General features: G+C 56.1%; 2 protein-coding genes across 4 annotated transcripts; both read right to left on the bottom strand.

Annotated features, from left to right (window-relative positions):
- Nucleotides 1-179: 179 nt before the first annotated feature.
- LOC310887145 (pepsin B-like) lies at nt 180-5,963 on the bottom strand (the record flags this gene model as incomplete). Of its 3 annotated transcripts, none has more annotated exons than XM_083812720.1 (9): nt 180-471; nt 641-739; nt 1,074-1,218; nt 1,387-1,509; nt 1,647-1,846; nt 2,161-2,279; nt 2,852-2,969; nt 3,340-3,493; nt 5,857-5,963. In XM_083812720.1, 9 exons carry the CDS (start codon nt 5,877-5,879, stop codon nt 304-306), a joined length of 1,149 nt encoding a protein of 382 aa, XP_083668846.1. In that variant the 3' UTR covers nt 180-303. The 3 variants fall into 3 exon arrangements, with proteins under 3 accessions (XP_083668846.1, XP_083668847.1, XP_083668845.1); XM_083812721.1 differs by lacking the exon at nt 5,857-5,963 and adding an exon at nt 3,796-3,878; XM_083812719.1 differs by having other exon boundaries at nt 279-739.
- Nucleotides 5,844-12,768, bottom strand: LOC310887144 (gastricsin-like). Its single transcript, XM_083812718.1, has 12 exons — nt 12,472-12,768; nt 11,647-11,814; nt 10,736-11,378; nt 10,093-10,246; nt 9,388-9,505; nt 9,060-9,178; nt 8,560-8,759; nt 8,166-8,285; nt 7,728-7,875; nt 7,366-7,464; nt 7,059-7,210; nt 5,844-6,084 (listed from the first exon to the last, which is right to left on the bottom strand). Exons 3-12 carry the CDS (start codon nt 10,789-10,791, stop codon nt 5,910-5,912), a joined length of 1,341 nt encoding a protein of 446 aa, XP_083668844.1. The 5' UTR covers nt 10,792-11,378; nt 11,647-11,814; nt 12,472-12,768; the 3' UTR covers nt 5,844-5,909.
- Between the last annotated feature and the right edge of the window lie 36 nt (nt 12,769-12,804).

Here is a 12,804-nt window from a genome sequence, read left to right as displayed (position 1 = left end):
GCTGTGAGCACTGGATTTGAACAGGGACAGCTCTCCTGCTGCTTTCCCCATGCTGACTTTGCAGAAAGCTGCCCAGAAGCGTGTCACAGCGCTTTGCTTGCTGTTGGAGACGCACGAGCCCTCAGCTGGCGCCCAGCCCTCGCTCAGCAAACGCAGCGCAGAGGCACTTGCAGGTGCCGTGGTTTATTGGCAACGGGAGACAGAGAACAATCTCACGCAGAAACCTTGGAGAGACAGAGGGCACGTGAGGGACCATAAAGGCCCGAAGGGACCCCACAGCACTCCAGCAAGGCTCGCTGGATTTCACTGCCCCCTCCTCTCTGCCGATGGGGCGAAGCCGACGCGGTTGTTCGCCATGTCGAAGACGCTGTAATACTCCTTGAGGAAGACGTCACCCAAAATCCAGAGCGGCTGCCCGTTCTGGGAGAGCAGGTAGGTGGCCTCGATCCCAAGGGTGCAGTAACCATTGCTCTGCAAGGGGGAGTAACGGGGAGTCAGGGCCTCGGAAAGCACCAGCACCCTGCAGCTGGGTGGGATCTGCTCGTACAGGGAGGGAGAGCATCGCTGTCCCCCCAAAAAAAACCCACCAGGTCCTTTCCCTTCGGGACCCAGCAGGGAGAGGCCGCTGGGTGATACATACGTTGAGGATGTAGGCAGAGGGGTGCAGCGGGAACGACGTGCCGTTGATGATGAAGGTGATGGTGGGCAAGTTGTGGACCTGGCTGCACTCAACAGCATACTGGGGAGAGAGGGTGACGGGGAGCTTTCTTAGGGTGATGGGGAGCTTAGGGTGACGGGGAGCTTGCTTAGGGTGATGGAGAGCTTGCTTAGAGTGACGGGGAGCTTAGGGTGACGGCGAGTTTAAGTTGATGGAGAACTTAGGGCTGGAGCAACACCGACCACGAGAGGTGGCCCGCGCTGCGCAGCGCCCTGGCCGTGCACCAGGCTGCCTGCAGCACCGTGCTCTGCAGACGCCGCAGGGTTTTTGCAGGATCTGTTCAAACCCAGGGTTTCTGGCTCATTTGCAAGCCCCCCTGCTCCGTGCCCGCCTCCGAAGGAGGCCCAGCACTTACGCCGTAGCTGGTCTCCTGGGCGCCCATGGCCTGCAGGAAGCTGTTCAGGTACTGCTGGGGCACCGTGAGCAGGAACGTCCCCGTGTCCACGATGGCCTGGCAGCCCTGGCTGCACCAGCCCGTGGCCGACTGTCCGATGGCAAACCTGGGGAGAGAAAAGGGGGAAAGATGTCGCTTTAAGCACCCACCGGCAACACAACCTGTCTCGGCTGGGTCTGAAAGCCTGGGAGCCTCCAAGATGCAAAGCTCAGCCCTTGGCTCGGGGCTGGGTTTCCCAAGTGGGTGATGCCCGTCGGGGACGAACGCAACTCACTCGTTAATCGCCACCTGCCAGTACAGCTCCTGGGTCACCGGCGCCCACGCGATCTCCCCGGTGAACAGCCTCCTGTCCACGCCTCCGAGAATGAGCTCCCCCCCGTAGTTGTAGGTGGGGTGGCTGCGGAAGCAACGGGGTTAGAGGTGCAGAGAGCGAGCCACGGTGCGCACGGATCAGCAAGGGGTAAATTCACAAGGAAGCAGCGTGGGGACGGTCAGAGGGACCACATGCATGTGGGACATGCAGGCAGGTTTTACCGGGAGAAGTAGAAGCTGAAGATGGGCTTGGTGAGCTGGTTCTGCTGCAGCATGCCCTGCAGCGCGGTGGGCGTCCCTCCCACGGCCAGCGAGGGGTAAGCCATGCCCAGGATCCCGTCGAACTGGGCATAGTAGAAAGGCAGGGAGGGCTCGTTCTTGCTCAGCCCGAACTCCTGGTTTCTGACCTTGATGCTCTGGATCTGGAGGGGAAGGGGATGCCACCTCAGCCGTGATGGTGCAAACCCAAAGAGTGCAAGCCCGGAGAGCACACTGCAAGCCCACAGCTGGTGAAAACATCACCGGGCACCTGGCAAAACCACTAGGGATCAGGTTTTAAAAAGGTAAAACCCCAGTTGGGTAACTGAAGGGCGCAATAACCACTTTATGCTGGTCCTACCCATCTCAGGACCTGGTTTGTGCAAATATTGTCTACACAAGACACGAGACCTGCCCTGAAGCCGCCCCCCCAGGCTCTTTCCATCAGGGAACTCAGCCGGAGCAGGGCTGTGCCCACCTGCAGCGTGTCGTAGCCCAGCATCACCGTCACCGAGCCGCTGCCGTAGGACAGGCTGTAGGTCCGGCTGTTGTTGATGAAGGTGGAGGAGGCACGGGGGTTGAACTTGGCGTGATTTCCTGCGTGAGAGAGGAGGTGAGGGAACTCCTGGGGATGCTACCGCCCGGTATCGCACCGGGGGGTCTCACCGGCAGGGCCGCAGGAGGGAGCAGGTCGGGCTGGGGATCTGCCCTGCGGCTGTTTCCAAGGCAGGCATTTTGCATCCCTGTTTTCTCTGCATCCCCTCGAGGGAATGACCATGGTGATCATAACCCCATCAGATTCCCAGTGTGAGCTCTTAAATCCCCGTGGCTGCCCGCAGCCGGCGCATGACAGTGGATGAGAACTACAGGCGAGCAGGCACCAGCTCCTCCAGCCGCAGCTCTGCTCTCCCCTCCGTCCATCCACGGAGAGCCAAGCACCGGCACTGTGATTTCAGCACCCTGAGGACACCCACAGCAGCCACAGAGATTTGGACACCATCATTAGCCAGCCACATAAAGGAAAAGGGCTCTGCGTCCTCAGAAAGCCCCAGAAAGGCAGTAGGGATAATTCTGGGGCTGACGTTGTGATTTTTCCCATGTGGTTGGACTAAGCTGTGCTCTGGGGGGGGGCTTTGTGCAACGCAAGCATCGCCCCTGCCGGTACTCACTGCAAGCCGGCGTCTGGCACAGGGTGGAGGGCACCCAGAGGTTGGAGGAGCCGGTGTCGAAGAGCACCAGGAAGTTCTGCGGGGGGGTCCCAATGCTGATCTTCCCGAAGTAGGAGGACTGCGGGCAAGAGGCAGGATGTCCCCACGGCCCCGGGGACGGCGATGGGACAGGCTTTCACCTCCCAGCCCCGTGTTGGGACCCAGCACTTTTCAGGGGTGCTGGAAAACCCAGGCTGACTCTTACAGGAGCAAAGGAGGTGGAAGGGACTGAACGGCCACCCTGCTTTTGCTCCCAGATAAAGTGATACGAAATATTTCTTTTGCTGCATATAGAAAAGTACAGCTTTTCAGGCTGGGAGAAAACGTTTCTAAAATCTAACACAGAAGCTTAAGAAAGAGTGAGAGAAAAAGAAATCTCACGCCCCTGGAGGCTCACGGGCGGACAGCTTGCTCCAACAGCTGGAAGCAAAGGGGGAACGTGTACTCACATCCAGATGGCTGGCTATCCGCTCGTACACAACGTAGTTGTGCTTGACGTGGTATCTCCTGGCTGGGTCGTGCTTCATTTCCTTCAGGTAGTCCTCCAGCACGCCCGCCTCCCTCATCGCCTCCCGTGCGGACTTGTATTTCTTCAGTTTGATCCTGCACAGAGGGGGAAAATAAAAAATAAATTTAAAAGCAGGAAATCAGGAGACCGGACATTTTCAGATGATGCCTCCTCTGGGATCGATGAGCCGTCTGCTCGGCTGCTGGGCGCTTCTCCAGGGTCCCCTCCTAGCCAGGGACACGTTCTGGGCTGCTGCTGGTGCAGAACGATGGCTCATGGCGAGGCACGAGGCCAGATGCGCACAAAAACACCTTGTCCTCGGCTAGCACAGCACACGGGGGGCTACAAACCCGGCCGGGCTCTGCTCGCTGAGCTCTCCCTGCTCCCGCAGACCCACCTCACCAGCCCCTCCGAGAGCTGGAGGCACAGCACGGCCAGGATGAGCCACTTCATGGTGCTGGCACCCCCGGCTCCGCGCATCCCCTCCGCAGGCTGCAGCGGCTGGGTGAGCCACCCGGGCTCCTGGCTTTATAGTGGCAAGCAGTGACCCCCCCCTTATCTGCTGACCTCTGTTTTCCATTACCAGAACCTGTAACCCTGGCTTGAAGGGTTTCTTTGTATTTGGGGCCACAAGGATCTGGGGAATTTTGTATCCTCAGCGGGGCGCCCAGATGAGAACAGAGCGACTCGCGCCTTCAGTGGCCACATCAAAGCATCGCCATCGGCCAAGGGGCCGGTTCTTATCGCAGCGGGGAGAGGAGTTATCAAAAAGTCAGCACGCTGGAGCCGTTTTCTCTCAAACCTGTTCCACCCTTCCCAAAACAAAGGCGCTCACAGCTCGCGGCGCGGGGAGGAACCTCGGTGCTCTTTTGCCTCCCTTTCAGCCACCCAGGCACACCGAGCTCCGCCACGAGGAGGTTGTGGCGTGGAGGAGCAGCGGGTGCTGGAGCCAACGCTTTTCCAGAGCCCGTTGCAGGGCTCTGCTGCCCACCCAGGGGCTCGGTGAGCCCACGAGGCTCCTTCTCGTGCCTCCTCCTAGGTGGCCTCAGCACCCTTCTGCCTCCTGCTCCGTCCTTCTCCGCTCCTTCAGCAGCTTCACAGTCCTTCGCTGTCCAAGTCCAGCCGGTTTCCATCTGCTTTCACCCTGGTTAGGACAAAAATCACTTAAAAAAATTATATGTATATATGAGGAACAACGGATAAAATATATATACATGAGGAATAATGGATGGGCCTCCATCCTGGGTTGAAAAGCAGGTGCTGTGCTACCTGCCTCGGGGACAGCTAACGCCCTGCGGAGGGAGAGCTCTGGGGCATGAAGATGCAGTTTCACACATGGGGTCCTCACCCCGGCACTGAAGGTCAGGAAATTGCTGGTTTGCATTTTTTTTTTTATAATTTTTTTCCCTGTGAAACAAGAGACCCGCAAACACAGATCTCCCAAATGGCCAACAAACGCAGCAAATGGACCAAAATGTTTTCGGTTGTAACCTAAATATTTCCTGGCAGCAGGAAAACTGAGAAGTTTTGTGTAAAGCCACACCTATGGAGCTTCCTACGGGAACACAGGTGGTGATACGTGACCGGGTGACACCGGGATGTCACCCCAGGGCAGCTGGTCCCCACTGAGCCCACGGGGGCGGCTGACCCCTCCGTGTTTTTGTGAATCTGCCCAGAAGCGCGCAAGCAGCTGCTGAGCACGATGCTTTACCCCGTTAGCAACCACTGGGGGATAACCAGGCAGGGAATCCCACAGCTATGTAACCGCTCTCCGTGGCATCCGGCATCCCCCGTGCTAAAAACCGATTTATGCAGAGCAGATTGCAGCTGAAAACAACAACTCACGACCCTGCCCTGTCCCTGTGCCATCCCGCAGACTCGCCCACAGCACCAGGACACCTCCAGGAGCCACAGCGGGGCCCGGCCAAGACAAACCCAGCCTGGAGGCGATGCCCCCACAGCTCAGCACCCCGTGCCCCCCTGGGACCCTGTGCCGAGCAGCCCGGCTCTTTGCTGCTCTCCGTTATCTGCTGCTACCGCGGCGCTCATCCCGTGTCGGCGCTGTGCACATATTTCACTCCCCCGGGAGAACCAGGAAGCGCGTGTCCTTTGCTGGATATTGAGACTGTAGTAAAGCAATTATCTTGTTTGCTAGCAGGATTGATAGAAAGATCAACTTATTAAGATTGGATAAAAAGCAAATTCTGGCTGAAAGCAAAGATCGGTTATCAAAACGTCAATATACCGAGTGTTATCTGCAGGTCCCCACGGGGACTCGGGCTTGCCAACAGACAAAGGAATAAGGTGCCCTCTACAGCACGCACAAACATTCTACTTTTGGCACTTTTTGACCCCAAAAATGTTAGATGGGGTTTGTTTGCTGAGGGATTTAGGCAGATTATGGGGTTGCAGTTTCTGACTTCGGTGGCCATGCAGCCTTGCACGGGGCAGCGCTCACCTGCGGTGCTGGGCACGGGGCATCTCCTTGCACCAGGCTCTGACCACGTCCCTCTACTCACTTTTGGTTTCCTTTCCAAAAGCGTTGATGCAACATCCCAGCTCAGCCATGAGCCGTGCCCGCCCCAGGAGCCGTCCTTGCAGAGCAGTCAGCAGAACCCCACGGCCGCACCGCCACGATGGTGCAAGAACAGCAAGAGAGGAGCCGTCAGCAGACGTCCTGGCCACCCTGAGGGCACAGACATCTTCGACACGAGCCAGCAAATCCCCTTCCACCAACAGACCACCAGCCCCTAAAGAGGCAGCTACCACAGAATCACAGAATATTAGGGATTGGAAGGGGCCTTGAAAGATCATCTAGTCCAATCCCCCATCCACCACCTCACAAAAGCTCTCAGAGCCTTGCACCAGATTGGAAATGGCTCTAAAGTGGCAGCCAGCCTCCCCCGTGAGCAGAGACCTTTCCAACCACCCCGAATTTCCTGGTCTGCTCCAGGCTCTGCCCTACTGATGGCAGAAATGCAGAGGTGACCGGTCCCAGCTCCGAGGCAATTTGCCACCCCAGCTCCCAGGCCTCTGCCCAGCCACAAAATGCTGCTGTTTGTCCCAGAAAATGAGAGCACATTAGTTTTAATGATCATGAACATCGGTGAGCAGAAACCTGGGCCAACCCCGTCCTCCCCAGCCTGCGGGTTTGGGCTGGGAGAGGCTCAGCTGGAGAGGGCAGGGGCATCGGACCTAAGGGGAGAGGAGAGGGGAGAAGGTAATCATCAAGCGTTTCAAGCCTGAGATGTTCGTTTGCCTGACGCTTGGCCACTTTCTAAGATTCTTTTAGCTAAATAACACCCTCGTGCTTGGTTTAACATTGAGTTTGCTGCTGCTCTGAACGGTCTGCCTGCAGCAAAGTTGGCTGTGACCTCTCTTTTCATCTGCTCTCATCGAGTCTGAGAATATTCTCAGGCTTGCTTGTACCAAAAAAGAAGAAAAATAAACATCATGGAAAAAAAAGCACAAATGCTTTATCTTATTTTTATGGACTTTTATTTCTTTGTAGTGCCCTTTGGAAATAAAATCGTATCCAACAGAGGTGTCTAAAAGAAGGGGGCTTTGCAGGGAAGGGGATGCTCCAGCGCGTGGCGACACGAGGAGCTGGGGCGTGGGGCGAGCAGCGACGGGGTCAGCGCGGGACCCGGGGTCACTCACGCAGCGGTGGCGAAGCCCACTTGGTTGTTGCCCATGTCGTAGATGGAGTAGTAGGACCTCAGGAAGACGTCGCCGAGGATCCACAGCGGCTGCCCGTTCTGGGAGGGCAGGTAGGTGGATTCGATCCCGACGGTGCAGTAGCCGCTGTTGCTCTGGTGGGAGGAAAGATCCGTGTTGGAAAGCTCCGAATTCACAGCTCCAAGCTCCCCCCACTGAAGGGGGTCTCGCAGCAGGGCTGTGACCGCCGTGCCCCCCTCCAGCCTCATCCCCTGCGGCTCAGACCCCGTCAGGCAGCGAGATGCCGTACCTGGAGCATGTAGGCGGAGGGAGGCAGGGGGAAGCTGGTGCCACTGATGACAAAGGTGAGGGTGGGCATGCTCCCGATGTTGCTGCAGCTCGCCACGTACTAGGGAGAGAGAATGCCACGGCTGGTTTGTAGCCGGGGGGCTCCGTGCAGACACGGCTCAGCGTCTGCTGGGACACGGGTGACAGGCTCCCAGCACGAGCTGCCACCCCCGAACCCAGGGAGGCAAATTTTATCAGACCCATCATTTCCTCTGCAGAAATTACAGCAAAAACTGGATTTCCAATGCCCGTCCAACCCAACTGCCTGCTTGTGACAGATGCAACCCCTTTATCTAGTCCTCCTTTTGCCCAGCCTGGTCTCACCTGGCCGTTGCCGTCAGCCTGAGCTCCGATGTACTGCATCAGCTGGGTGAAGACTTGAGTGGGGACGGTGAGGAGGGAGGTCCCCGTGTCGACGATTCCCTGACAGCCCTGGCTACACCAGCCGCTGCTCTGCCCACCGATGGAGATGCTGCAGAAGGAGAAGACAAGCTGCTCGTGAAACGTGCCCTGACGTGCTGCAGGATGAACGCAGGACGGGAGCACAGTGTATGAGGAATGATTGAATTTTATCTCCAAAACCCGCATGTTTAAAAGTCTGGTTTTCTCTGATTATACATAAGCAGAGTGAGGATTAGACCCCAGAGACCCAAAATGCCTAAAATCTGAAATCTTTGAAGCCACCAAAGATGACAGAAAGGTTCCCCTTGTGGCCACAGATCTAAGACAAGCTAGAGGAAGCTGAAGAAAGCAGCATTTTACTCTTCAATCCCGATCTGCCAGTAGCTGGTCTGGGTGACGGGGGTCCAGGTGATCTGCCCCGTGTACAGGTTGGGGTCGACGCCTCCGAAGATGAGCTCTCCGCCTTGGCTGCCCTCCTGCCTGCAGGAGGAAGGCACAGGGACACACTCGGGTATTTGCAGCCATCGGCGTCCGCTGACAGCAGCCTGCTGCTAGCGTGGTGCGTGCCAGCAAGTGGAACAGGGAGCGGAAAAGGTTGAACAGGGAGGAGAGCAGGAACGAAGCACAAATTTCCAGGCCCTCCTGAAGGTTTCATGAGGTTTGTAACAAAAAAAAAAAAAAAAAAAAGAATATTGCTGGAGAGCACGAAGACAGCACAAGGTGGAAGGAAAAAGGGGAAGGGGCGCATCCTTACCCGCTCAGGTAGAAGCTGAAGATGGGGGAATCCAGCAGGTTTTGCTGCAGCATGCCCTGCATCACCGTGGTGGCACCGCCGGCAGAAAGGGAAGGGAAGGCCAGCCCCAGGATGCCATCGAACGGGGAGTACACAAAGTTGGTGCCAGGCTCGGTCTCACTCAGGCCGAACTCCTGGTTGGTGATGGAGAGGCCTTGGACCTAGGGATGGAGAGAAAAGGGGCAGAGCTCACCTGAGAGCACAGCCCAGCGCAGCGGGACCCCAGGAGGCGGCAGGACACCGGGCTACGCAGCGGGGCGGCGAGCCAAAATCAGTGCAAATACAATGTATTACGCAGAATAAGAGACTGTTAGAGCCAAGCAATAGATTTCCCGCTTTTTGCTCCCAAGGGAAAACCCCAGAAGCAATCAAGCTGTTTTTTTTCCAGGTGCGCACTCCCATCTCAAGGGCACACAGGGGACCGGGGCGCCCCGCGCTCCCCCCGCCACGGTGTCACTCACTGTGACCGTGTCGTAGCCGAAGATGCCGGTGAGGCTGCCCGTTCCGTACTGCAGGGAGAAGTACTCGTCCTGGGTTGAAAACGTGGAGGACTGGTTGGGGTTGAACAGGTTGTGGTTGGCTGGATTGGGAGAGCAAAGCAGAAGGGTGACGGTTCCAGCCAGGGGCTGCTTTTGATAAAACAAGCAGTAAGGCAAGCCCTAAATACGATAACGGTGGAAAGAAACGTCCCCCCAACTTGACTAGGGCCTCCAAAGTCTAGGATCCAAAGGGATTGCCCACCCTCAGCTCTTTTTTTTGCCACCCACCCCTTGCCCAGGAGCTACTCACTGCAGGCCTGGCTCTGGCACAGGGTGGAGGGCACCCAGAGGTTGGAGGAGCCGGTGTCGAAGAGCACCAGGAAGTTCTGCGGGGGGGTCCCAATGCTGATCTCCCCGTAGTAGGACATCTGGAGGAAAGGGGACGCTCTTCCCATCCCATCCCCAGCCAACAAACAGCACCACGAGGTGCGCTTGCTAAATCTCAGCCCCGCCGGCATTACGGGACTGGGGGTTCCCAGCGCCGCTTCATGGGGCTGGAGGGTCTGCCAGAGTCAGTGCTCTGCTCTACTGATCATTCACACCACCGTGCTCCCAGCAAGGGGGGTTTAAAACAGCTGCACACATTGAGCCTGGCGCGCAACGTCGCTCTTTGCTTGGGCTCTCCCACCAAGCACAGCTCCCGGTGGGCGCCGCGGTAGCCCAGACGTGGCCGCAGCAGCTGTGTTTGTGAGCTGCTCAGGGCACATGGATCCTTCCCTCAGTGCCCCACAAGCTGCTTTCGGTGTATTTCCAAAACAGAAGACAGTACACAGCTGAGCAGCTCCATCCGCATTAACATAAACGTTTCCTCTTTTCCTACGCTGCCACGAGAACGGCCGCCGAAATAAACGGTGGGGTTCAAGGTCCTACGTGGAACTTCCCAAACTTCCCTCTCTTTTCTCATTTCGGTCCTCCCGTCTCTTCTCTCCCTTATTTTCAGCTAATGGATACTCACATCCATGCTGTTGGACAGGGGCTCGTAGGTGCTGGAGAAGTTGTTGAAGAACTTGTAGGCAGGGTCGTGGTAGCGGTGCCTCCGCAGGTACTCGTGGAGCACGCCCTTCTCCTTCATGGCTTCCCGGATGGACTTGCCTTTCTTCAGAGGAATCCTGCACGCAACGAGCAGAAGTCAGCAGGTCGGTGTTCTGTGAAGCAAGCCTTCACCTCTCCAGCTCCTTCAGTTTTATTCCTCCATCCATCTTTTCTGCCTCCCTGCCCTGGCTGACTCCTCTCCCACAGGCAGATTTGCTCCGATCAGCACATCCCTGGAGGGAAGTGGCCCAGTCTTGGCCACGGGAAGAGTCCTGGGCTTCGGATCCTGATCCCTTCAACTAATGAAAAATGAGTTTGACATCAGGCCTGCCTTGTCCATGACCTCCCTGGGATACAGCGAGCTGCACTGTGAAATACGATTTATTATTTTTTTTTTAATGTGAAAGCCAACCCATCGTGACCGTTTTCTAAAGAGTACTCAGCAATACTAAGCCCTGGCCCCAGATAAAACCTAAGACCCCCAACGCATTTCACACTGCCGCCCTTCCTGACTTGCCACAACGCTGGGAACAGCTGAACCCCGACCGAGGTTCCTCCGTGCTCACCTCAGCAGCCCCTCGGAGAGGTGCAGGCACACCAGAGCAAGGAGCAGCCACTTCATGGTGATCTTCTCTTGCTGGCAGGTTCCGAGGAGACCTTCAAAGCCCCACAGCCCACCCTTTTATACCCCAAACGCTCGCTATCTCCCTGCATCAGCATCCACACATGCCTGAGGTTTATCAGCGCACCCATAATATTTGCAGGAGACTTTCCCACAACCCTAAGGAATATCTTGAAAACTCCAAAGTCAAACACCAGTGGCTAATGCCATTGTACGTACAAGCTATTTTTTTGAAAAACAACAACGAGAAAAAGCTGATAAGAAAGACTTCTTGGGAATAATCCAAACCTACAAGAGTCAAGTTTGCTGCTACCCAACTCCTTCTGGATTCGATAGGGCTATCAAATACTTCCTTGGGAGAGAAATGAAAAACGGTTTCCAGGAATAGGACGGAAAGACTAACATGGGTTATCAGCAGTTGTGTTATCTCCTGTTTCCATTCCAGCTCTTACCTCTAGCACTTTAGAAGGTCCCAGAATGACCCTGGACGAGAGAAACCCACGGGCTTGCAGAGGAGGCTCCGTGCACAAAGGATTGCTCGCTTAGGAAGATGCGGGTGGCCCTATTAGTGGTTCTTAACCGGGCTCCTGCTGGGGAAGAGCTTTCAGGAGGGACTTCCATGCACCAAGGGATTAAGCTGTGCATGTTGTCACACAACTAGCTCTCCTTTGCTGTAACTCGGACAAACAGGCCAACCCACCCTGCACCAAGTGGTGGCAGAACCCAAGGAAAGGCACCGTGCCCAGGGGAGACCGGCACGGCCACGGAGAGCGAAGCCACGTCTTGCTCAGCACGAGCTGAAGCACCTCGTTCCCACCAGCCCCCCAAATCCCACCCCTCCAAACCTCACACTACCCCCGGTGGAAACAGGGCATCTTAAGGGCAGGACTCCAGCGAGCACGGATCCCCCCGCTGCGTTCAGCCCACGTTCAGCACGTCAAAGTCCAAGGCAACCTCGTGCTTTCCTCCTGCTTGTCTCGGTGGAAGCCTGGTCCACGATGAACTGTCGGTGGTGGCTGTGCCCTAAAAAGAAATTCTGCTGAAGACTCGGTAGTTTCAGAGCCTCAGCCAAACGTTTCTGCACCAAGCTCCGGCCCCTGCTCAAAAAAACATCGCATGAAGTTATCCCACAGAGGCATCCCCATGGTCGCCAGCCAGCAGAGGCGGAAAGGCACCTGTTTGTGCACAAGGTTTTTTTATTTTCCAAATTTATTGCAGTTTTTCCCTATTTTTTCCTGTTAATCAGAGCCTCACTGAATTGCTTCCCTTCTGGTTTCCTCTCCAAGAGGACATTTTAGACCACCACCAGCAGTAAGCAGGAGCTGTTCCACCCTGGGACGCACGTTTACCCCTCCCTGGGGCAGGAGAGGTGCCGGGGCAAAGCGAGAAGGAATAGGGCCGCGGGGAGCTGTCTGCACCATCAGCCCTCTCCTCCTCAGCAGTTGGGTTTAGGAACACAACACGTGCCAAATATTTTGTGTCCCGGCTTATTATCAGAAGGACAAAATATCTTTTTAACTCCAACGTTATCTTATCACCGAGGATTGGCACAAGCAGCAGCAACTGTTCACCCCCTGGCCAAAACAAGAGGGGGACAAAAAGGACATGGCTGACCAGGACATGAGGTGACCAAACCTTCCCCATGGAGCTAATTGCTTTTTTATTTAACCTGTGTCTCACCTTTGGAGTCCACGAGAGCAGGGACAAGGCTGTGCCTGGTCATGATGGGAGATGCGTCATTTATTGTCACCTATAAAAAAATGTATTTTAGTAAAAAGGTTGGCTGGGGATGGGTTACCATCCACAGGAATCGCTCAGAGGTGTGTAATTTCCCTCTTAGAACCGTGACCAAGTTCAATATAGTCGTTTTTAGTTCAAAAGAGCCGCTTTGTTCCTTTCTTCTCAAAAATCAAGCTCCCAAAACAACTGGTCCTGAAGACATCAGACATGCCACAGCCAGACCTGCTGCGGGCCCACGGGCGCCAGGGTGAAAAGGGCGAATTGCAGGACACG

The sequence above is a fragment of the Anser anser genome, assembly GCF_964211835.1.
Source record: "Anser anser genome assembly, chromosome: 27".
NCBI classification, from domain to species: Eukaryota; Metazoa; Chordata; class Aves; order Anseriformes; family Anatidae; genus Anser; species Anser anser.
Note: the sequence above shows the minus strand (reverse complement) of the source record. Positions and strands in the feature narration are given on the sequence as shown.